This window comes from Pleurodeles waltl, chromosome 1_1, assembly GCF_031143425.1.
Source record: "Pleurodeles waltl isolate 20211129_DDA chromosome 1_1, aPleWal1.hap1.20221129, whole genome shotgun sequence".
Lineage (NCBI taxonomy): Eukaryota > Metazoa > Chordata > Amphibia > Caudata > Salamandridae > Pleurodeles > Pleurodeles waltl.
The window spans coordinates 635,406,247-635,431,030 of record NC_090436.1 but is presented as its reverse complement, the minus strand read 5'-3'; the positions used below and the strand labels follow the sequence as shown (position 1 = coordinate 635,431,030).

The window sequence follows — 24,784 nt, the reverse complement described above, 5'->3', positions numbered from 1 at the left end:
TGCCTTATGTTTCGAACGTTGCTTAGTGATACAGTGGCATATTACATTCTTTCTTTAAATCAGATATATGAACACTCTGTGGTGCTGGTTTGGCTTTTTCTGTAATTACTCTCTGAAAATATAGTTTTGCCCTAACAAATGAACTCTTGTCTCTCAGTAAGGCAAAACCAAAACCTTCACTGTTTCTTACTCCTACTATGGGTGCTCCTTTTTTAGTGAATAGTGAGATAGTTCCACTCATCAAATGATTTGTGGAACATTCTAGGAAAGTTTAGGTTTTCGTAACTCTCTGCTTTAAATAGTTCACATTTCTTAAGATATACCTCCATAAACTGACATTTTTAGGGGTTTACTATATCTCCCTTTTTATACAGCCTTTTTATGTCTTTCTCAAGTTTACCTTTGGTAGGCTGTTTGTGATCAGTGTGTCTTCTCACCCAATCTCCAACGATTATCTTGTCTGTTACCAATTTAAATATTTTTGCTGTTAATATGTTCACAGCTTTTTCTATGGCTGTTAACTTTCCTTCCCCACCCTGCCTCTGATAGTGTTTTTGTATTGGTTTTTGATTTTGACCATGGTAGAATGTCGAGGCACTTGCTTTTCTACGTCTTTTGGTATCCTGCTTTAATTCTTTGTATCTGATAAGGACTTCTAGTTGCAGATTCCTTACCTTAGAAATTCCCCCAGGCCTCAGTCTGGATTCTGAGATTTTTCTTGAGCAGTACTCCTGCATACTGTTAGGTGGAGTCGGTCGTTCCGTGTCTGTTGATGGCATTGAGCGCTCCGGATATGATGTTGTGGGTCCTATGTATGCGGCACCCTGGCACACTGAAATCAGTTCTTTTCTTTCTGTGCCAGCCAGCGCTGAACCTAGAAGAGCTACCACTGGTCTTTTCGGAACTTTCTGTCGAGGAGTTTTGAGTGCTTTCACTCCTGGTGTGTCGAGGAGACTTCCAGTAAGACCGGTGTAGGAAAGTCACCCTTTTTGGCATGGTTACCCCCACAGTGTGCTTAGACTGTTTTCACTGGGATCCTGCTAACCAGGACCCTAGTGATGGTGCTCTCTCCTCTAAATTTGGTTGCTTTGGTACCCTTTACACCCCACAATTGGCATACTGGTGTCCCCTGTGAGTCCCTATTATATGGTACTTATGTACCCAGGGCATTGGTACACATGGGCTGCAGCATGTATTATGCTACCCATGGGAGCCCATGCAGACTGTCTGCAGGCCTGCTATTGCAGCCTGCGTGAAAAGGTGTATGTACCCTTTCGCTGCTGGTCATTACACCAGGTCACTGTAAGTCACCCCTATGATAGGCCCTTTCAGCCCAAAGGGCAGGGTGCAAGTTCCTGTGTGTGAGTGCACCCCTGCATGAGCAGAGGTGCCCCTATGATCTCTAGTTCCAGTGCACTGGACTTCGTAAGTCCATTTTACCCGTATACTTGACACCGGAGCCCAGCTACATAATGGTAACGCCGAACCTGGGCATATATGGTATTAAACATGTCGGAATCACACCCTAATACTAATTCCAGTATTGGTGGCATGAATCCACGCACTCTGGGGGCTCCTTAAAAGACCCCCCAGAATTGCTCCTACCAGACTTTTGTGAGCAGTCTATGCTGCTGCAGCCCCTCAGACAGGTTTCTGTCCTCCTGCTGCTTGACCAGCTCAAGCAAGGGAAGGCAGAACAAAGAATTTCCTACAGGAGAGCTGATGCAACACCCTCTCCCTTGGAAATAGGTGTTACAAGGCTGGGGAGGAGTAGCCTCCCCATGCCACCAGCTTGCTTTGAAGGGCACATTTGGTGTCCTCCTTGCATAATTCGGTTTGCACCAGTCCAAGGACCCCGGGTCCCTGCTCTGGTGGGAAAGCACACAAAGGAAATAGGAGTGACCACTGCTCTGTCCGTCACCACCCCAGGGGAGAGCTCCTCCAGGTGGCCACTTGATTCTGCCTTCTTGAAAACAAGATGGGCAGAGGCCTCTGGAAGCATCTGGTTGGTCAGGACAGGTAACTGAGGTCATTGACCCCCTCTGATAGGTGGTCACCCTGCATAGTGACAAAGCCTCTGTTAGGGCTACTTAGGGACTCGTTTGATGGTAGGTCCCAGTATTCGGCATGCAAAGCTCCACCAGGACTCCTCTGCATCGACTTCTTCTTCTCCTGGCCACCAGAACCGCTGCTGGGCTTCACAGAAACTGAAAAAGCCTGCAGCTCCTGAGATGACCTCGCCTTGTAACATTGTTTCTCCCGCTTCTTCCAGCAATTGCAACATTTCTACAGCTGTGCATCCTCTGCGGTCGGCAGAGTTCAGGTGCACCAAAGAAGCAAAAAGGAATCTACCTTGGAGTGAAGGAGTCACTCCCCTACATCCGCAGGCACCTAAGGCAACGATATCCGGCTGCTGGGATCTGCTCTTCACAGGAACTGCATGGATCCTCCAACACAGGTGGTGGTTCTGAGTGGTCCTCTTAGTCCCCTCTGCCTTCTGCCCAGGCTTGGGAGACGGTGAGCCCTTGCAGGACAGAATCCCAGTGCACTGCAATTCTTGCAGCAACCAAGGCTTTTTGACTCTTGCTCCGAGGGATCTTCAGGCTCCAGGTAGCTCTGGCCTCCAGCACTTCATCCTTGCTAGGACGGTCCCCCCTCTGCTGCTCCAGCAACATGGGACTCCTCTCCAGGTGGGCTAACTGGGCCTCACTGCAACTTGCTGTGCCTAGTGCCAGTGGGTTGCCTGTGGGGGTTACGACTGCTTCTGCTGGCTCTCCCGACTGCTGAGGGTCAGCCAGGGCTCCTCTCCAAGGGTCAAGTTCCCTGGACCTTGTTGGTCCTCTTCTTCTCTGCAAATCCTCTTCTGTCCAGATTTGCATTTGCCAAGGCTTGTTGGTCCTCCTGACTACCAACCCATCTGTGACCCAACGACTGGCATGGGACATCTTCTGCATGACTCCAGGGACCTCTCTGCAGCTCCTGGGCTCCACAGCTGATCTTCATCTTCCACCGTTGACCCGGATCTTAACCCAAAGAAGGGTGGGCAATGGCTCCTGCCCCACCTGGACACTCCTGAATGGACTTGACTCTGTCTCCATCTTTTGCAGGTCGTCTTCTTCCGGAATTCACCATTGAGTTCCACTGGACTGGTCCTGTTCTTGCTAAGTTTATTTTCCAAGTCTGCCTGTTAGTCTTTGGGAAGACCAGGTAACTTACCTCTGCTCTCCTGGTCTCTGGGGGTCATCTAGTTACTCACCTTTGGGGGTCCCAAGTTCTCCCAGCTCCTCCTAACTATTCCATCCCCTTGGGTGGGAGACCTATCTTCGCATTCCACTATTTTAGTATAAGATATGCCCCCTCCCCCCCTTATAGGGCTAGCTATTTTCTGCTATTTCTTGCCAGTTCTTGTTATTTTTCTATGCTAATTCCTAATACTTGCCATGTATATATAGTGTGTAATTACCTCCAGTTGGGGGACTGCCTGTAAGTAATATAGTTCAGTGTTGCTGTAATAAGGTACGTTTATTTTTGCAACTCTGTGTGGTTCCTTTCATGTGAGATAAGTTACTGTGTTACTACTGTGTTACTGCAGGTGCTTTACACTCCTCCGAAATAAGTCTTGACTGCTCACCACAGCTACCACTAGAGAGCCCTGGCTTACTAGACACTATTTCCCTAACTAATAAGGGTTGCCTGGACCTGGTATATGGTGCAAACACGATTGGTGTCCACCACACACCAGGCCAGCTTCCTTCAAACTGCGGATCTTGTCATCGGGCGATGTCCGTGAGGAATCCGCACCTTATGTGCTAGTGTTGTTTGGAGTACAACTGCAACCCAAAGTCATGCTCTGAGTGCTGGGCCACAAATGATAAAGCTTTAAGGGAGTGGTCCCTAAAGCTCCTGGCTGCGTGGCGCTCGACTCCGCATGGCTTCCGTTCTTGGTTGCGAGGATGGTCTCAAGAATGGTTGCGGAGCCCCCCTTCATCATTGTCCCATTCCAAGTCCTTGGGGCAGTCAGGTAAGTCATCGAGGAATAAGAAGAAGTTGAAGCATAAGCGTTCTTTGACTTCACTCAGTCCATCGGCCGACACAGTGAGGGAAGGGGAGCGTTGTTGTTTGAGGCTCCCAACCTTAAAGCCTCCATCTGGGCCGACAGCACTTCTTCCCGAGTTTCCAGGAGCCGGAGCAAACCCTGCCCAACTTAAGGAATTTCATGAGGCCTTGCGCCTCATCTTTAGGCAGTCCAACTCTGCTGGAGTGCCTTTGGGCCCGTGGGGTTGGCAGGGACCCCCTTGGGTTCTGTACCGGCAGCTTCGGCCTCAGCTTCATTGTGCTCCCATGCATCTGTTTCGGGATCCAGGGGGTTCCTGCACTGGTGCAAACCAGTTTATGCAAAGAGGGCACCAAATATGCCCTTCAAAGCTGTCTGGTGGCCCTGAGAGGCCACCCTGCCCCAGCACAGAGACACCCATTTCAAAGGGAGAGATGGTCACACCTCTTCCCTACAGGAAATCCTTTGTTCTGCCTTCCTCTGCTCGAATTAGGCTCATCAGCAGGAGGGCAGAACAGTATCTGGGGTTGGCAGCAGCGTGGGCTGGCATGCAGACCCTGCAAGGCTGCACAGGCAGATCTGGGATATCCTCTATCGAACCCCCAGGGTACATGGTATCATGCAACTAGCACTGAAATCGGTGTAGTTGCATGAGTCCAACATGTTTGATACTAAACATGCCTAGGTTCGCCATTATGTAGTTGGGCTACTGGTGTTGACCAGTGTCCACGACATACATTAAAATGGCTTCCCCACACTTACAAATCCCGGGGTAATGGAGTATGGAGTTTATAGGGGCACCTATGCTCGTGCAGGGGTGCCCTCTCACTCAGAACCATGCACCCTGCCTTTGGGCTGAAGGGCCTACCATAGGGCTGACTTACAGTGTCCAAGTGCAGTGACCACAATATAAGTCAAACCGTATATCTGACAGAGACTTTGGGCTGTAGATTCCTTCCCTTAGAATTCCCTGGCATCTGCTTCGAATCTGGAATTTTTCTGCTGAGCAGTACCCTGCCCGCACCGTCAAGTGGCGTCGTTCGGATCCAGGTGTGTCGTCCGGCTCCACGAGTCGTCGTTGGAGCCGTCACGGTCTTCTATATAGGCATCACCCCAGCACGCTTACGTCAGTTCTTTTCCTTCTGTGCCGGTTACGCGCAGATCCGGATAGAGCTACTCTTTTTTCAGCGTTTCGTCGAAGATTTGCTCGATTTTTCAGTGCGAATGACTTCGAGGAAGACTGGATTCAAACCGTGTGGCGCATGTCATTGCACCATGTCGGTCACTGATCCACGGCATCTTTGTCTCTGGTGCCTTGACAAGTACCACGACGCAAAGCTGTGCTCCGACTGTCGGACCATGACTCCGAAGGCCTTGAGAGAGATCTCTCAAACTTCTAGCGGCCCAGCAGTTGTCTTCAATCGGCGTAACTCAGAGGAGGTCACGGTCGTGCTCAAGGAGGAGGTTGCAGCACCGCTCCACGAGCCCCAAGTCATTTTCCTCACATTCGAGGTCCTCAGGGCATTCAGGTAAGAGGCACAAAAAGAAGAAGTCCAAGCGGACTTCAACTTTATCATGACCGTCGGCCGACGAGGCGTCTAGGGAGAGTCTACCTTCCGAGTGAGGTTCCGCAGAGCTGTTGGCAGGGCCAACTCCGCTCCGATTTCACCTCCGCCCCCCCTTTCCGGGAGCTGGCACTACCCCGCTCAACTAAAGGAATTTTACGAGACTATGCGCCTTGTTTTTGAGAGGGCTGCCTCTTTGGGTGGGACTTCAGGCCCCACGGGGTCAGAAGGGGCCCCATTGGATTTGACGTGGGTGGCTTTGGCCTCTGGGTTCGCACAGTCGACCTCTGGCACCAGGCCTGACGTCGACACTTCCTCCACCACTGGCGCCCACTGGTGGTGGTAGCCCCATCCTCATTTTGGATGATCTGGAGCCGGAACGACATCGTAAGATGCCGATTCCGACATCGGCAGCGCCGATTAGGCCCAGATCAGTGCCTGAGGCTTATTTATAACAGCCAGGCACAGGTGAGGAGTGGGAGGGGTCTGAGGACCCTTTAGAATACGGTTTGGAGCATGAACAGGACTGGTATGAGGACCTAGGGGAAGCCAGTGGACTGGATACTTCTCCAGATACTGGCATGCTCTCACCTCCTGCTGTGGCTACGGAGGATGGGGCATCTTATACCATGGTGGTGTGTAGGGCAGCTGAGGTCTTGGACCTAAACTTGCCTACGGTGCCAGTCAGGACTAATCTCCTGATGGAGGTGTTTCAGCCGGGGGTTGCTACATCAGAGTCGATGTTACCCTTCAATGAAACCCTCACAGATGACCTTCTGGGAACGTGGTCAAAACCCAGCACAGGGGCTCCCGTGAATAGGGCAATCGGCCACCGCCATAGACCAGCTCCAAGTGACCCTAGTTTCCTCACCCAACATCCCACCCTGGAGAGCTTGGAGGTACAAGCCTCCACTTCCAGTGGTGCCTTCCCTTCAATTCCCCCAGATAGGGAATCCGAGAGGCTGGACCAACTTGGAAAGAAGGTGTTTTCTTCCTCCAGCCTGGCATTGAATTCGGTAAACACCTCTTGCCTATTGGGCCGTTTTTCCCATACTTTATGGGATATGTTGGCACAAGTGCTGCCCCAGGTCCCAGAGGGCGTACGGGACACTCTTACCCAAGCTGTCAAGGATGGGAGAGATGCAGCAAAGTTTACCATCAAGTGTGGCTTGGACACGACCGACTCGTTGGGAAGGGCGATTTCTTCGACAGTGGCTTTCCGACGCCACGTCTGGCTACATACCACTGGCTTTTTGGGGTATGTCCAGTCGAACTTGATGGACATGCCTTTCGATGGCTCACGCCTTTTTGGTGAAAAGGCAAACTCTGCGCTTGAGAGGTTCAAGGATTCTTGAGCTACGGCCAGATCCTTGGTCCTCTCAGTGCCAGCTCGCCAGCAGTCTGCCTATCAACCCTTTTTAGACTTCGGGAGGGACGCTGTACCACGCCAACCACAGGTTAGCCACTGTCCTCCGGCTTCACAGCATCCCGTGCGAGGACAAGGTTGTGGTACCTTCAGACCCAAAGGGTCTAGCCAGAGGTCTGCCACCACCCAGACCCCTCTTCCGCAAAGCCCAAGCCCTCCTAGTATGGTTCTGCAAGACCATGTCCGCCCAGTTAGCGGGAGGATTCAATTTCATCTCCCTCACTGGCGGTCCATAACATCAGACAAATGGGTCTTGCAGATCATACAGAAGGGCTATTCCCTCCCCTTCCAGTCTTTCCCTACCTCTATCCCTCTGGTAAAAGAACGGCTGATGGAGGATCGTTTGATCTTACTCCACGAGGAAGTTACAGCTCTCTTGCCCAAGGAAGCCATAGAAAGGGTCCCAATGTCAGAAGTAGGCAGTGGTTGTTATTCCCACTACTTTCTGATCCCAAAAAGAACAAGGGTTTTCGCCCTATCTTGGATTTAAGGGACGTCAATCTCTTCCTCAAAAAGGAGAAATTCCAGATGCTCACACTTGCTCAGCTCTTGTCTGCCCTAGACCAAGGAGACTGGATGGTAGCATTTGACTTGCAGGATGCGTATTTTCACATCCCCATCTGCCCGCCCACCCACAGGCGTTACTTGTGGTTCAAGGTGGGTCACAAGCACTTTCAGTTTACTGTGCCCCTCTTCGGTCTCGCCAGTGCCCCTTGGGTGTTCACCAAGGTGATGGCAGTGGTGGCAGCTCAACATCACAGGCTAGGGATTTCAGTCTTCCCCTACCTCGATGACTGGCTGTTGAAGGCTCTGATGCCCCAGGCTCTCATCACCTACCTTCAGACTACGGCGGACCTCCTGCATGCCCTGGGGTTCACTATAAACGTGTCAAAGTCACACCTGATTCCCTCTCAGAAACTCCCTTTCATTGGAGCTGTTTTGGACACAGTGCAGTTTCGGGCCTATCCTCCCGAGAAGCGAGTCTAGGATATTCAGGTTATGATACTGATGTTTCGGCCTCTATCCTGGATTTTGATGAAACAGACTCTGAGGCTGTTGGGACTCATGGCTTCCTGCATCCTATTAGTCAAATATGCCAGATGGCTAATGAGGGCTCTGCAGTGGGACCTGAAGTTTGAATGGGCACAGCATCAGGGAAATCTTACCAACATGGTTCAGATCTCGGAGGGAACTTCAAAAGATCTGTAGTGGTGGTTGATAAACTACGACTGGGTCAAAGGCAGACTCCTCTCCCTTCCCCAACCAGATCTCACAGTAGTGATAGATGCATCACTCCTGGGGGCGGCCATCTGTAAGAGACGGAGACCAGAGGTCTATGGTCTCCGCCGGAAGCAAGTGTCCATATAAAATTATTGCAGCTCTGAGCGGTCCGACTGGCATTGAAGGCATTTCTTCCTGTTGTGAAAGGGAAGATAGTACAGGTATTCACAGACAACACTACCGCAATGTGGTACTGCAACAGGCAGGGCGGTGTGTGGTCGTGGACCATTTGTGAAGAGGCTCTGCGCCTCTGGACATGACTGGAACAGCAGGGCATAACCCTGGTGGTTCAACACCTGGCAGGCTCTCTGAACGCCACGGCGGACAAACCTGCGATGTCTAGTGGATCATGAATGGTATCTCCATCTGGAGGTGGTGCAAGGACTCTTTCAGCAGTGGTAAGAGCCTTGATTAGATCTGTTCGCCTCTGAAGAGAATGCGCAATGTCAGCAGTATTGCACGTTGGAGTTTCCAAGGCGGCTATCTCAAGGCAATGCTTTTCACCGCGAGTGGAGTTCAGGCCTCCTGTACGCCTTTCCGCCCATACCACTTCTGCCCAGAGATCTCAAGAAAATCAAGAACAACCGGGCCCAAGTAATCCTAGTGGCTCTGGATTGGGCGCGGAGAGTCTGGTATCCAGAGTTTCTAAAAATGAGCATCAATCCTCCAGTCAGGTTGCCCCTTCGGTAGGATCTTCTGTCGCAGCAGCACAGGAAGGTTCTCCACCCAAAACCTGTCAACTCTGCGACTTCATGCGTGGAGAGGGAGTGGCAGCAGTTAATGGTTTATGACCTCCCTCCCGAAATCTGTAATGTCATTCTGGCAGCCAGGTGTCCCTCTACCAAGACTGTTTACGCCTGCCATTGGAAGCGTTTTGTATTATATCGTACAGAAAGGTCTATTGATCCTCTTTCTTCTTCTCTTTCTAATATCATTCTTTTCATTCTGACACCTGCCCAACAGGGTTCCACCTTAGGGACTCTTAAAGGCTACCTTTCTGCCTTATCAGCTTTTCTTCGGTTGCCTGATCAACAATCTTTGTTTAAATCTCCTATTGTACAAAGATTCATAAAAGGGATTGTACATTTGTTTCTACCTATGCCCTTTGTTATGTCTCAGTGATACCTTAATCTGGTGCTCACATTTCTCATGTGTGCTCCTTTTGAGCCTTTATATAATTGTTCTCTCTGGCTGCGCACCATCAAGACAGCCTTCTTAGTGGCGATCACATCTGCCAGGAAAGTGCGATGCAGGCTTTATCATCAAAACCACCATATCTAATGGTATATCCTGATAAGGTGGTTCTCAGAACTCGTGCCTCTTTCCTCGCCAAGGTTGTGATCCCCTTCCATCTGGGTCAGAACATCACCTTGCCCACCTTCTTTGCTCCACTGCATCCTTCTAAGGAAGAGGAGCGTCTGGACCCAAAAAGAGCGCTGTCGTTCTACCTTGACTGCACAAAAAAGTTCTGGGTGAATGACCAACTCTTTGTGGGGTACGTTGAGGCAAAGAAGGGTCGGGCAGTTCAGAAACGAACCATTTCGTGCTGCGTCGTTTTCTGTATCAAAATCTGCTACACATTGGCTAAGAATCAGCCTCCGGAGAGCTTAAGAGCTCACTCTACAAGAGGAAAAGCTGCTACCACGGCGTTAGCTCGAGGTGTACCGGTCCTAGACATCTGTCAGGCGGCAACATGGGCCTCCTTGCACACGTTTGCAAAACACTACTGCTTGGATAGCCAAGTGAGGAGAGGTGGGTATTTTGCTTGCTCGGTCCTGCAGGACTTTCTTGTATAAGGTTTATGTCCACAGCCCACCGCCAGGAGGTTATGGCCTGGGTATCTATTCTAAGATAAGTAATCTGCAGCTAGAAGTCTCTATCAGATGAACAAGTTACTTACCTTCAGTAATGAATTATCTGGTAGAGAATCTATCTAGCTGTAGATTACTTACACCCACCCATGCCTCCCCGCTCTGCGGATATATTATTATTTTTCAGAGCATGTCAATTAGAACAAACAAATAGAGAAAGTTGGTTCTTCTGTGACTCTGCGCTTCTAGCATCGGAAGTTGTGGAAAAGAACTGACGTATGCTCGCCGGGGTGGTGCCTATATAGAAGACCGTGATGTCACAGACTGCTCCAATGACGCCACACAAATTTGAAGGACGCCACCCGACGGCGCACACAGGGTACTGCTCAGCAGAAAAATTCTAGATTCGAAGCAGACGCCAGGGAATTCTAAGGTAAGGAATCTGCAGCTAGACAGAGTCTCTACCAGATAATTTGTTACCGAAGGTAAGTAACTTGTTCATTCAATTCATTTCACTCAGGCTGCAATAGCAAGCCTGCCGACACAGTCTGCATGGGCTTCCATGGGTGGCATAATACATGCTTCAGCCCACTGGACACCCCTGGTTTACCAGTGCCCTTGGTACCTAAGAACCATATACTAGGGACTTACATAGGTGCACTAGTATGCCAATGGTGGGGGATAACATTTACCATTCAACCACATTTATAGGAGAGAGTACTGGCACTGGGATCCAGATTAGCAGGGTCCCAGTGTACAACAGTCTAAACACACTGACACCAGGCAAATAGTGAGGATACGTATGCTAGGAAGATGCTCCTTTCCTACATTCACTATAAACCTGCCAAAGTCACACCTGCCTCGCTCTCAGACGCTTCCTTTCATCTGAGCTGTTCTGGACACAGTGCAATTCCAGGCTTACCCCCCCAAGCAGCGAGTCCAGATTATTCAGGCTATGAGAACGATGTTTCAGCCTCTATCCTGCGTTTCCGTGAGAATGATTCTGAGGCTGCTGAGCCTGATGACCTCCTGCACCCTGCTAATGACACATGCCAGATGACAAATGTGGGCTCTGTAGCGGGACCTGAAGTTTCAGTGGGCTCAGCATCAGGGGAATATATCTGACATGGTCCAGATCTCGGAAAGTACTACACAAGATCTGCAGTGGTGGCTAACCACCCGAATTGGGTCAAAGGTAGATCAGTCTCCCTTTCCCGAAGCAGATCTGACAGATGCGTCACTTCTGGGATGGGGCGGCCAAATGGGAGAGGCAGAGATCAGAGGTATGTGGTCTCCAATGGAGTCCTGGCTCCATAACAGCCCTTTCGAGCTCTTGGCGATCACACTAGTATTGCAAGCATTCCCTCCTTCTCTCAGAGGGAAAGTAGTGCAGGTGTTCATGGACTACACTGCCGCCATGTTGTTTTGCAACAAGCCAGGTGGGGTGGGGTCATGATCCCTTTGTCAGGAGGCTTTGTGCCTCTGGGCATAGCTGGAACATCAGGGCTTCTCCCTTGTGGTTCAATATCTGGTGGGCTCTCTGAACACCAGACAAACTCACCCGACAATGCCTGGTTGATCACAAGTGGCATCTCCATCCGGAGGTGACGTAAGGTCTATTTCAGCAGTGAGGAGAGCCTTGGTTACATCTGTTTGCCTCCACAGAGAATGTGCAGTGTCAGCAGTTTTGTGCTTTGGAATTTCCAACGTGGCACTCATTCAGCTATGCTTTTCGTCACATGTGGAGTTCGAGCTTCCTGTATGCCTTTGCGCCCATGCCACTCCTGATCAGAGTTCTCAAGAAGATTAAGACAGGCTGTGCCCAAGTCATCTTTGGGGCACCGGACTGGGCACGAAGAGTCTGGTATCCCGAGCTATTGAATATGCTCAACGATTCCTCTGATCACACTGCCCCTTTGAGTGGATCTTTTGTCAGAGCAGCAGGGGCAGTTCTCCACCCGAACCTGTTCAGTCTCCGCCTTCTTACATGGAGATTGAGCAGTTGTAGCTGACAGCTTTTGTCCTTGCACCCAAAGTCTGTAATGTTATCTTGGCAGCCAGGCGTCCCTCAAACAAAACGGTATATGCCTGACATTGGAAGAAATTTGTCCTGTCTGCCCCTCTGTCTGAGGTCTTTTTCTACATGCTTTCTTTGGCTTAAGAGGAGTCTCCTTAGGGCACCGTCAAAGGTTATCTATCTGCTATCTCTAAATTTTTTAGGCTACTTGGTCAACCCTCTTTAAGTCTCCAATTTTTATTAAGTTCCTTAAGGACCTTACCCACGTGCTTCCTCCATCCCCTTTCATCATGCCCCAATGGGATTTAAATTTGGTTCTAACCTTTCTAAAGTGTGTTCCTTTTGAGCCGCTCCATAATTCTCCTCTAAGACTTCTGACATTAAAAACAGCCTTCCTTGTGGCCATTACCAGTTCCCGCAGGGTGAGTGAGCTACAGGCATTGTCATCTAAGCCTCCCTACATCACCATCTATCTGGTTAAAGTAGTGCTTCACACTAGGGCTTCTTTCCTCCCTAAGGTAGTTACACCCTGTCATGGAGGTCGATCCATTACCTTGCCTACCTTCTATGCACCCCCACATCCTTCTGAGGAAGAGGAGAGACTCCACTGTTTGGACCAAAAAAGAGCATTGGCTTTCTACCTTGATCGTACCAAAGAGTTCCGGGTGGATGAGCAACTCTTTGTGGGTTATGTTGGTGTAAAGAAAGGCCAAGCGTTGCAGAAAAGAGCCATCTCCAGATGGGTTGTTCTGTGCATTAAAATGTGCTACGCATTGGCTAAGAAGCAACCCTTGGAGGGTTTGTGCACTCAGTCTACCAGAGCGACACCTGCAGCCACTGCATTAGGAGACAGATTTCCAGTCCTGGACATCTGTCAGTCAGCAATGTGGGCCTCCCTTACACATTCACCAAACACTGATGCCTATTCACTCAGGTCAGTAGGGACAGGTACTTTACCCATTCAGTCCTGAAGGGCTTCCTAGTATGATCTTGGATCAAAGACCCACCTCAGGGGATGGTATTGCTTGAATATCTAATCTAAGGTAAGGAATCTGTAACTAGAAGTCTCTATCAGATGATCAAATTACTTACCTTCGGTAACGCCTTATCTGGTAGAGACATATTCTGTTTCCAGATTCCCTGCTGACCCACGCATCCTCACTGATCTGCGAACTGATTTCTAGGGACAGGGACTTACCTTTCTGGGCCCTAGTTTTGATGCACTAGTGGTCAGTGTTCTTAATGGCTCTGTGCTTCTGGCATGGAAAGTCCAGAAAAGAAAACTGACGTCAGCGCACTAGGGTGCTGCCTATATAGGACCCACAGCTTCATAACCGGTGCACACAACACCCGCGACGGACACAAAGGGGTATTGCTCAAGAAAAATCTCTGAATCCAGACTGATGCCTGGGGAAATTTTAAGGTAAGAAATCTACAACTAGAATATGCCTCTGCCAGATAAGGCATTACTGAAGGTAAGTAACTTCTACATTTTGTGAGGAAATGGGTGTATTATATGGTGCAGTTATACAACCTCATTGTGTAATGCACTTCCAAACCCTTTAAGACCAGTAGGTTTTGTTTGTAAACCCCTTAGCTCAATCCTGGGTAGTTGTGGCTCTGAGCAGCCAGGCTTACACAAAGGAACAAATGTAAAGCATTTAAACAGCACTAAAATAATTGAAGATGAAATACAGGAGACACCCAGGAAATCCAACACCAATTTATAAAAGTAATTTGTACTTTTAGACACCAAAATAAAAAAGATCTTCCAGAGGTTTCCAGAGATACAGAATTTACAAGGTACGTTAATTATGCACTTTTTACGTGAACAAGCATTGGTTTGAGACTTAGAAATGTTTTCAAGAAAAACTTGGGTAAGTATGAGATACTTTGAGATACTTTAGGTGATCAACTGTAATGTGGACCTAGTCAGGAGGACCAGCGAGGCCCTCAGAAACAGTTACCTCCAGAAAAGAAGCAGAATATAGTCAGTTCCTGGCATTCTATCCATGCCATGGATTCGTATGAAAGTGCTCCTAATGCAAGGCATTCAGGATGGTGAAGATGCTCAAGGATGCTGTGGATGCGATGCAGTTGACAAGGGTTTTCCTGTGGCATCTCCTTGGTCCACAGCTTGGTGGGACGATACTGGTCATAGAAGTCGTCCTTAGAAGTCCTCTCAAGCCGGCCAGAAGTCCAGTTACCACACAGGTACCATTTGTCCAGTATCACAGTCCCAGTGGAATCTTCTCTTGGGAGATAAATTGCCTTCAGGGCTAACAAGCTGCACTCTGAGTACTCAGCTGGGCTACGCAGACTCAGCAGCAACTTTAGCATTGGTTCCTAGCACCTGGTGCTGCATGGCAGCAAGGAGAAGTGATAGATGTGGGGTACCTACTCACCCCAGCAGGCTTCCATGATTTGGCAGGATAACATTACTTGCAACATTTGCTCACTGTCTGCAGATCATTGTTGCCACTGTCAGCTGTGGTCTTCACTTCTGGCACAATTTAAATGCTGTGCCTCCTTACTACATTTTGTTCTGCGCAAGGAAGCTGAAAGTTTAAGCTGCTTAAGTCTCTGTAGCTCACTGACATGGCTGCCAGGACAATCCACACCTGTCTGTTCCTGTTGTTGTTAATATAGTAAATCTTTGGACCTGAATCTGGATGCCCAGGATAAAGTAATTGACTTCCCCCTCAATGAGGAGAACGTTTTGAGGCCATGATGTGCGAGATTCTCCAGCCTGTACCGGGCAAGTGGTGTAGTCCAGGCCTCTTAATCTTTTTAAAGTGGCAAAGAGTTTGCAGACTTCTAAGACTCAGAAGTCATTTCAACCCAAAATCCCAGCTGGACCTTTTGTAAATCATAATGCGGACATTCAAACGGAGCCAGTTGAATGGGGAAACAGACACATTTCCCAAGCATCAACTGAGTCCAAGGTGTATTAGTTACCTCTTTGTGGATTTCCTACCTCTATCTGGAGGCCCGCTCTATGCCAGGGTGGAAGGTTTCCTCTCCATTGTCAGCGGTGGATTCAGATTATCCAATACATATCGGTCCTTAGTGGTGAAGAAAAGCTATGACCAGCAACCGGCAGCCAGGAGACTGGTTATGTTATAAGTTTGACAGCAGCACTTTCCTCCTCCCTGGTCTGGATAAATTGCCTGTCATGAACAATGACATGGTAAGTTGTGGTTGAGGTGCTCCCTCCAAGAATCTTTGGACTCGTGCAATTTTTCGAGATTCTATCACTAATAAGACCTAGGCATTGGACATGTAAATATGTATGTTCAGCAATTGCTACATCCTCCTCCCTCCAGGCCTCCTCTGCCACCGTCTGCATTCCAAACATCCGCAGAAAGCAGAGAGATTCCTCTCCTTAAGAACAGTCGAACAGGGCCATTCCCCCGAAATTGGGACGTGATACTACTGCAACTACACCATCTAAGGAACTATGGAGGGGAGCAGTGTAAGATCATGGATATTTACAATCTAAATAATTGTCTCAACCCCTAGTAGAAGGGCAAAATGCTAACTTTGGTTCACTTCGTTTAGTGTAAGAAAAATCATTACAAGAAAACTGTCACATGTACACATGCATGTGTGGTGAACATCTTTAAATATTTTTTTTTAACTGAGACAAAGTTTATTTTTTAGAGAATACTGCATATGTGTGCGTACACATGCCAGCCATTGTGTATTTTTTTTTCTCAAACTAAAAGAAAAACAATAAAAGAACAGATGTCAGAGCACTCATGATATCATAATTAGAAGTTACTAATGTATCCAATCTTCTTCGTAAATTGACAACAAACTCGTGTTTGTCTCAGAGTCCAGTTTTATTCATAATGTTCTAATATCCTCCATAAGTACAGCCACCACGTGTTTCATCCTATGAGAAGTTGCTCTCTTAAGGACTTCATCAGGGCTTTATGCCATATATTCAATCCAAAACAACCATTACATCGAGGTAGTCTCCGTTCGTATCTCTCAGATGAAATCTATCAAAGTAAACGTGGGGAACCAACCGCGCGGCCAATTCACCCCGCAGCGTCCCAGTATCACCGAGCAGCATACTCTGACATCTGTTCTTTTACTGTTTGTTTCCCTTGAAACATTGGAGGATTAAGGAAGATCCTCTTGCCAGGAGCACCGTGCCATGAACAGAATGTATCATTACTTTGATGGATTTACTGTGAGCGCCCTAATCCTATGAATATCTTCCTTGTTGGCACTGTTTTAAAAGAAAAACAATTACTGGAAGATCACCTACACACACACGTTCGTCATCTGGGGGACGAAAGACACTGGCAAAGCCAGTAAGAGTCACAGGCGAGACAATGCTGGTTTTACTTCTTTATACTTTGTGTACTGTATTTTTCAGTCTTTATTTCTCAGACCTCTCTTTTTATAGACTCTGTATACTTCATAGGATGCACTACAATTTGCTTACAACACTGGTAACCTCACAAAACCAGTCTTCTCAGGTCCACACTGATGTCGTTTATAGCACTACATATCTGTGCTTCAGATAAACACCACACCATTAAAGCATCGCCATTTCAAGTTTGTGACTGAGCTTAATGACGTAAAGTTACCTATGATGTATTCTTATGACATTGACTTTGTAATAAAAACAATGTTTTGTCTCAATGGATGAATTAGAAAACACTATTTTTTTTATTATCTTTTTTTAGATAATGCTGTTGTTGCTGAACCCCTAGAAGGATAGATTGATCAGCTTATCATTTTCCTTTTGTTGTTTACAAATGGAATATGACGCTAACCCAAAAAAAACATCTGCGCCACAGTTGGTGTGCTTGCAGGTTTTCATCTGTAGCCCCTTTCGAAACTTATCAGTACATATGCATGTTTTATATTTGGACATGGATAGAAAAGTATCGAAATGTGTCTCACATTACTTTTCAAGTAAAATGCACAGGCAAAGTAGAAGACCGCTTTTTCGTTCATTAAGTAAATGTCGTGTAACACATTTTATTTTAACGTTATTTTATTGTATATTGCCACGTTTATATTTTTCTAGTTTGTGCACATGGTAATGCAAATAACTCTAACTCATTCAAAAGCCCTGTTTTTTTAAATATTGTACAGATGGATTTTATTTTTGAAACCTGTAAATAAATGTTAAAATACAACAATATTGCAGCCAACCTTTGCTTACAAAATTATGTCATTTATATTTTTGTTTTCATTTTGTGTTCCTGGCAATCTAGTGGATGGTGTTACCAACGACAGTAGTGACAGTGAAATGGAGGACAGGACTACTGCAAATCTGGCCACACTGAAGCTAGATGAATGGCTGACTTTTAAAGTAGATCCTGAGGCATGTATAATACATTTACTTCTACATGTAAATTAGTAGCATTTATCTTGTTACTTTAAAAAGGGAAATTATTTGGTTTTCGTCCTTTTGGGTAAATAATTTTTTTTGTTTAACCCCTTCGCTGCCAGGCCTTTTCCCCCCTCAGGTGCCAGGCCTTTTCCCCCCTCAGGTGGCAGGCCTTTTTTTTGGCTATTTGGGGCAGGGCGCGCTTAGGCCATCAAAACTTTTTGTCCACATAAGCTACCCACGCCAAATTTGCGTCCTTTTTTTCCCAACATCCTAGGGATTCTAGAGGTACGCAGACTTTGTGTGTTTCCCTGAAGGAGGCCAAGAAATTAGCCAAAATAGAGTGAGGATTTCGTTTTTTCTAAAAAAAAAAAAAAAAATGGTAAAAAGGGCTGCAGAAGAAGGCTTGTGGTTTTTTACCCTGAAAATGGCATCAACAAAGGGTTTGTGGTGCTAAAATCACCAGCTTTCGGGAACAGGCAGACTTGAATCAAAAAACCCAATTTTTCAAAACAATTTTGGCATTTTCCTGGGACATACCCCATTTTTACGATTTTGTTGTGCTTTCAGCCTCCTTCCAGTCAGTGACAGAAATGGATGTGAAACCAATGCTGGATCCCAGAAACCTAAACATTTCTGAAAAGTTGACAAAATTCTGAATTCAGCAATGGGTAATTGTTGTAGATCCTACAAGGGTTTCCTACAGAAAATAACAAATGAAATAAAAAAATATTGAAATTGAGGTTAAAAAACAGCCATTTTTCTCTACATTTTACTCTGTAACTTTTCCCTGCGATGTCAGATTTTTTAAAGCAATATACCGTTACGTCTGCTGGACTCTTCTGGTTGCGGGGATATATAGGGCTTGTAGGTTCATCAAGAACCCTAGGTACCTAGAGCCAAGAAACAAGCTGCACCTTGCAGTGGGTTTTCATTCTATACCGGGTATACAGCAATTCATTTGCTGAAATATAAAGAGTGAAAAATAGGTATCAAGAAAACCTTTGTATTTCCAAAATGGGCACAAGATAAGATGTTGAGGAGCAGTGGTTATTTCTACATCTCTGAATTCCGGGGCGCCCATACTAGCATGTGAATTACAGGGCATTTCTCAAATAGACGTCTCTTTTACACACTCTCTTATATTTGGAAGGAAAAAATGTAGAGAAAGACAATGGGCAATAATACTTGTTTTGCTATTCTATGTTACCCCATGTCTCCCGATACAAATTGGTACCTCACTTGTGTGGGTAGGCCTAGCGCCTGCAACAGGAAATGGCGCAAAACACAACGTGGACACATCACATTTTCCCAAAGAAAACAGAGGTGTTTTTTTCAAAGTGCCTACCTGTGGATTTTGGCCTCTAGGTCAACCGGCAACTAGGGAAACCTACCAAACAAGTGCATTTTTGAAAACTAGAGACCTAGGGGAATCCCCGATGGGGTGACTTGTGGGGCTCTCACCATGTTCTGTTACCCAGAATCCTTTGCAAACCTCAAAATTGGACTAAAAAACACTTTTTCTCACATTTCGGTGACAGAAAGTTCTGGAATCTGAGAAGAGCCACAAATTTCCTTCCACCCAGTGTTCCCCCATGTCTCCCGATAAAAATGATACCTCACTTGTGGGGGTAGGCCTAGTGCACGCAACAGGAAATGCCCCAAAACTCAACGTGGACCCATCACATTGTTCCACAGAAAACACAGGTGGTTTTTGCAAAGTGCCTACCTGTGGATTTTGGCCTCTAGCTCAGCTAGCACCTAGGGAAACCTACCGAACCTGTGCATTTTTTAAAACTAGAGACCTAGGGGAATCCAGAATCCTCTGCAAACCTCAAAATTTGGCTAAAAAAACACTTTTTCCTCACATTTCGGTGACAGAAAGTTCTGGAATCTGAGAGGAGCCACAAATTTCCTTCCACCCAGCGTTCCCCCAAGTCTCCCGATAAAAATGATACCTCACATGTGTGGGTGGGCCAGGTGCCTGCATCAGAAAAAGGCCAAAAACCTGTAGAGATTGAGGATATTCCACAGCGAGTTGATAAGCACTTCATTTTTTTTAAATACATTTTTAGGCTGACTCTGCTTTGGGGACCCACACAAGTGAGGTGTCATTTTACTTGGGAGACTGAGGGAAACGCTGGGGAGCGGTGATCCTACAAAGAAAAGTCAGGAAAATATGCTTTTTTAAGCAAATTGTGAGGTTTGCAGAGGAGTCTGGGTAAGAAAATGTTGGGGGATCCACGCAAGCCACACCTCCCTGGACTCCTTGGGGTGTCTAGTTTAAAAAAATGTCTGGGTTTGGTAGGTTTCCCTAGATGAGGCCGCACCCAGGACCAAAAACATAGGTGCCACCTCCCCCCCAAACACAGGTAGTTTTGTAATCATTTTGATGTGTCCACGTATGTCTGTGATGTGCCAAACACTAAAATTGTGAAAAGAAACGCACTTAGGTTATGTGAAAAAGACCCCTCACCCACCAACCAAGTTGGTGGCATGCTTCATCATCGGGGTCCCACCTGAGACAGCTAGCATGTCACAAGTGTGCTGCAACGCCTGATTACAGCGGAGCAGGTTTTGTCATTTTTACCACACATGCTGGTTGGATTTGGCACGAGGGTAAGTGATGGTTCAGTAAATCAAATTTTATTACCAAGAGATTTCACAAAAGTGAACTGCACTGTTAATAAGTGAAAGACCAAAAAACTGAACCAATGACTCACAGCTCGTGAGCTGTAAAGCCGCATCAAGGCACCAACTCTTTTACAGTGCATTCACACACCTTTCATACATGACATGCAGAAGACCATTCACGCCGCCAGCCACGGGCCCAGCACATTACAACACTCGCATCGAAAGACAGCACCACTCCAGGGCCCATCACTTACATACGCCCACATGCCTGATACAGCAATCACACTAGCTGATGGGAGTGTGTGGACTGATGTTTGGCTGGCACCGCCAGCCAAGCGCCACCCCACACACACACCACCAGCCAAGCGCCACCCCATGCGCATCGCCAGCCAAGCGCCACCCCACACACACCTCCATCACTTTTTTTCTTTATAAACATCAAAGAAACCACTAACTAATTATAAAATAAGTTCAAAACTACAAACACAAAAGCTCTAACTAAATACATGACAGTAATGCCAACCGTGAAACTGAACATATGAAAATATAAAATAGGCAGTTTACGCTCACGGTATTTCCCCAAAAAGTTTCTTCGTGTGGTAACTCCTGAAACAGCCGGCCACACACAGCCCAAGCTTTGAAGGGCAATCGGGGCAGTACATCCGACTCTCCCTCTGGATACCTCTTCGGGCACATACTCTACATTTCTTAGTGGGCAAGTCTTTTTTGGGAGTGGGAGGAATGTGATCTGGAAAGTGGCAATCTTTCAATCTAGCCACCTCCTCCACCACTGCTACTCTAGGAACTCTTGCCTGTTTCACCCCAATGTGGCTCTCTATCACTGACTCCTGAAATGTAACAAATTTCATCCTTGACTCAGGTGAACAATGCTTGAACACAATAAAAGCCTGAAAAAGCTACTCACCAGCAACTACTCTGCACAGACACAGCAATCATAAATGATATCCCACTAAAAAGAAAAAAGCAAATTAGACATATGACAACACAAATATCATCGTGCTCAAATCTAAGGACAATTTCACACACAATCCTGCATTTAGTACACCACGTACAAACATGTCATTCATGAATGTCAACAATACTCCTTTGGAGTAAATTGCTTTTACTTACCTAAAACATGCAACTATGCAAACCGCAGGACAACTACTGCCAAAAAGATCCACAGTAAAGGAAGCAAAAGCTTTGAACTAGAACAAAAAGAAGAAATAAAGTGTTATAATCACAAATATAAATACTTTGCCAGTTGACAAACACCCCGCCACCAAGAACTTAGAAATTGTCCCTGGTGCCTAAGTGGCTTCTGCCCCCCTTGGGGGCAGATGGGCCTAAACAAAATAAGCTGATCTACCCCCAAGAGGGGCAGAAATGGCCAACAGCTCCGTACCCTGTTTGGGGGGACGATCCTTGCCAAAGGGGGCAAAAGGGGGTGCCCCAGCAGAAAAAAACTAAGTGGAACAAAAAAAAAAATCCCTCACGTCTTGCTGGCTTCTGCCTCCTTGGGGGCAGACAGGCCTAAAACAAATAGCCCGATCTGCCTCCAAGGAAGGAAGAAATGGCCATCAGTAACGTGCCCCCTTTGGGGGGAGACACTTGCCAAAGGTGACACCCCCCCCCCCCCCCCCACACACACACAAAACACACACACAAGATCCCTGGTGCCTAAGTGGATTCTGCCCCCCTTGGGGGCAGATGGGCTGAAAAAAAATAGGCGGATCTGCCCCCAAGGGGGGAAGAAATAGCCAACAGCTCTGTGCCCCTTTAGCTGGCCACCCTTGGCAAAGGGGACGAAAAGGGGGCACTCCCAGCACAAAACAAAAAAAGGGGGGAAAAAAAAGCCCTGGCGTATTGGTGGTTTCTGCAGAAATGGCCAATACTAATTCCACGCCCCCCCGGGGGCGACATGAGCCAAAAACATGGCCGATCTGCCCCCAGGTGGGCCGAAACAGGATTTAAAATTGCCCCCCAGGAGAGCGACCCTTTCCCCTAAATAAAACTAAAAGGAAATCCCTGGTGCCTAGTGGGAATTCCTGCTCCACGATCGCGGGCCCGCCTGCGATCGCGGAGCAGGAATCCACTGAAAACAAGCACAGGGGGAAAGAAAAACCTTTTCCCCTGTGTCTGTTCTCCACCCCCCCCAAAACCCCAAAAAGAGAGAGACTTACCTTAAGAAGTCCTCTCCTGCCGACATGCTGGAAGCAAATGGCTTCCACCGCGTCCTTGGCAGCTTCTGATGTGCTGTGAGCACGCTGACATAATCAGATTGCCAAGGGAGGGGTCGGTGGAAGGGGAAGCAATTCCTCATCCATCCCCAACTGGGGGGTGTGGGAGGGAGGCCCACGGGAGGAGCGCTAGCACTCCCCACGTGGGCTGGGTGCAGGGCGAGCTGGTCTCGTCCAGGGCACGCGGGAACCCCAGGTACCGGTGGGGTTAAACATAATTATAACAAGTGATTTGGGTTAATTGCCAGCATTTTTCCTTCTCAACAGATTTAAAAAGTTTGTTTTATTGAGGCGGGGGGAAAATAGACACAGACAGGTGAGATCGGGGACTCCTGAAGAGTGCCAGTTACTGTCACATATTGAACCCAGGGCATCATGCCAAGCTTTGAACACCAGGAGGGGGTTACGTCGACAGATGAGGGTAGCAACGCCCCTCGAGCCCCGTGAAATCCCATGTTGAACACCTGCAAGTACCCTTGTTAAGCCAGATAGGGGCAGTGATTGCCCATGGGATGTGTTTCTTGGAGCATCAAAATGTCGGGCTCTAACTTGTGGGCACCTTCAAAATGACACCCCTGTTGATCTTATCTGGCATGCCACTGACATTTTACGAGAGAACGCAAAGCCTCCCCTGACATGTGTTCCTGTGAGTCAGTCTTTTCCTGATATGGGAGCGCCCCAGTGGCAGTGTGCATGTTTTAAATGTGGTGCGGCTGTGCGACTGCCGAGTGAATGCCTCTAGGCGTACTGAAGCTGAGTCTAAACCAAAACTCCCCCCACTCATCCTTAAGTATCCCTAACACCCAACCCATACTTCACCAACGTAAAGTACCTGTTGTGATGCAACTAGGGACAGTAGCCAACTGGGCTAACCTGACATGTATCTCTCCTCTATCATGTAGCCCCCGCCCAACCCCCCCCCCCAATCCCCCTGCCCAGTCCCCAAAGGACTCACACCCATAAAAGAAAACTGTTTGTGGGGCATGGAATGCTTCCCATCCCCTAACCAAGCCTTCTCACCAACATATGCAGGCCCCTGCCAAGTCTGTGTGAACAAGTCAAGACAAGTCAAGTTGAGGGTTCCTGCAAGGGCAGTAACAAGTCAGAGTCTGTCCTCTTTTGCAAGACTGCTGTATCGTTTGCTCCAGGCCCACCCCTGGTGTGGTTCCTCCCCAGCTTCAGAGATCAAGCCCTATGCTTGCAGTGACACAGTGTGTGTTGGGGAGACATGTTCCACTCAGCAGAAGAGGCAAAGCACCCTCCCCCCCCCCCCCCCAGTGAGCTGGTGCTTCCACTTTGTAGGTTGGACTGATCTTCCACCCTGGCCACTTCTGGTGTATGAAAGAACAGAGTCTTGTCTTGGTAAATAACCTTCAAGCAGGCCAGGAAGAGGAGCATATATTGATTGTTCACAGCTCTGAGTTTTTGTTTCACTGCCATGTTGGACTGCCTCTGTTGTTGCACCTTCAGAGTGTAGTTTGGGAAAATCATTACTGGAGAAGATTGGAATACCAGGGGCTTCTTCCCGCATGCCACCTGAAGGACTGCATCTCATCTGTGTATTTTAGGACTCATGATATGAAGGGGTGAGGCGGGGATCCCACTGGGGGTTTTGCAGTTAGTGCTCTGTGTACCCTTTCTACGATGAAGCAAGCCAACACCTCTGAGGCAGGCACCCAGCTCTTAAGCCAGTCAGAGATTAATAAAGTCGGTGTTGAGGCTTCTGCCCCCTCAGGGATGCCCATAATGCGCAAGTTGTTGTGTTGCAAGGGTCCCTCTGAGTCTTCCACCCATTCCTTCAAGTGACTGACGAGACTTTGTAGGGGGGAGTGTCTGGATTCACACGATTTGGCCGTTTATTCAGTTTTGGTGACTCTACCCTCCACTTTGGTGGCCCTGGCCACTGTATTCTATAGTTCCTGTCAGATCATGGATAAGTCTACTTCTAGCTCCCCCATCTTCCCGTCCAAGGTTTCCTTGAGGTCTGGATTGCCTGCAGGATGGGAGATGGAGGGCTTGTCTTTTGCCATGATAGGATTAACAGCTAAGAGAAAAAGGCAGGAGGGAGGCCCCAGAAGTCCAACACTATGGCTGAAATGTGACTCCACACTGCCCTGCTGAGATGACTGTGCCATCAGCATGACCCTCTGTAAGGGCTATCAGGGAAACCAGCAGGAATCCCTTACCGCCAGTACATCACCCCGCTGGCTCTCACTCGGGGCCCTTGTACACCATCAGGATTGCTGCAGGCCTGCTGTGTCAAATATCACCCTAGGGTACCTCCTCTTCCCAGTAACACTGGTCAGGGGTTACGGACTCCTCAATACCCACCAGGCATGTCCTGCCAGGTGGTTTTCGCAGCGTGCGGGCAAGCATGACCACAGCTGGATGATGCCACCA

At 47.8% G+C, this 24,784-nt stretch overlaps 1 protein-coding gene across 4 annotated transcripts in view; it reads left to right on the top strand.

Moving 5' to 3' along the window:
- YTHDC2 (YTH N6-methyladenosine RNA binding protein C2) overlaps positions 1-24,784 on the top strand; it is a 999,369-nt gene that overhangs the window by 729,964 nt on the left and 244,621 nt on the right. For all 4 annotated transcript variants that reach the window (XM_069226524.1, XM_069226522.1, XM_069226518.1 and 1 more), the window contains exon 25: positions 17,395-17,504. In XM_069226524.1, coding sequence (XP_069082625.1) covers positions 17,395-17,504 — 110 coding nt within the window. The remainder of the gene's footprint in view (positions 1-17,394; positions 17,505-24,784) is intronic.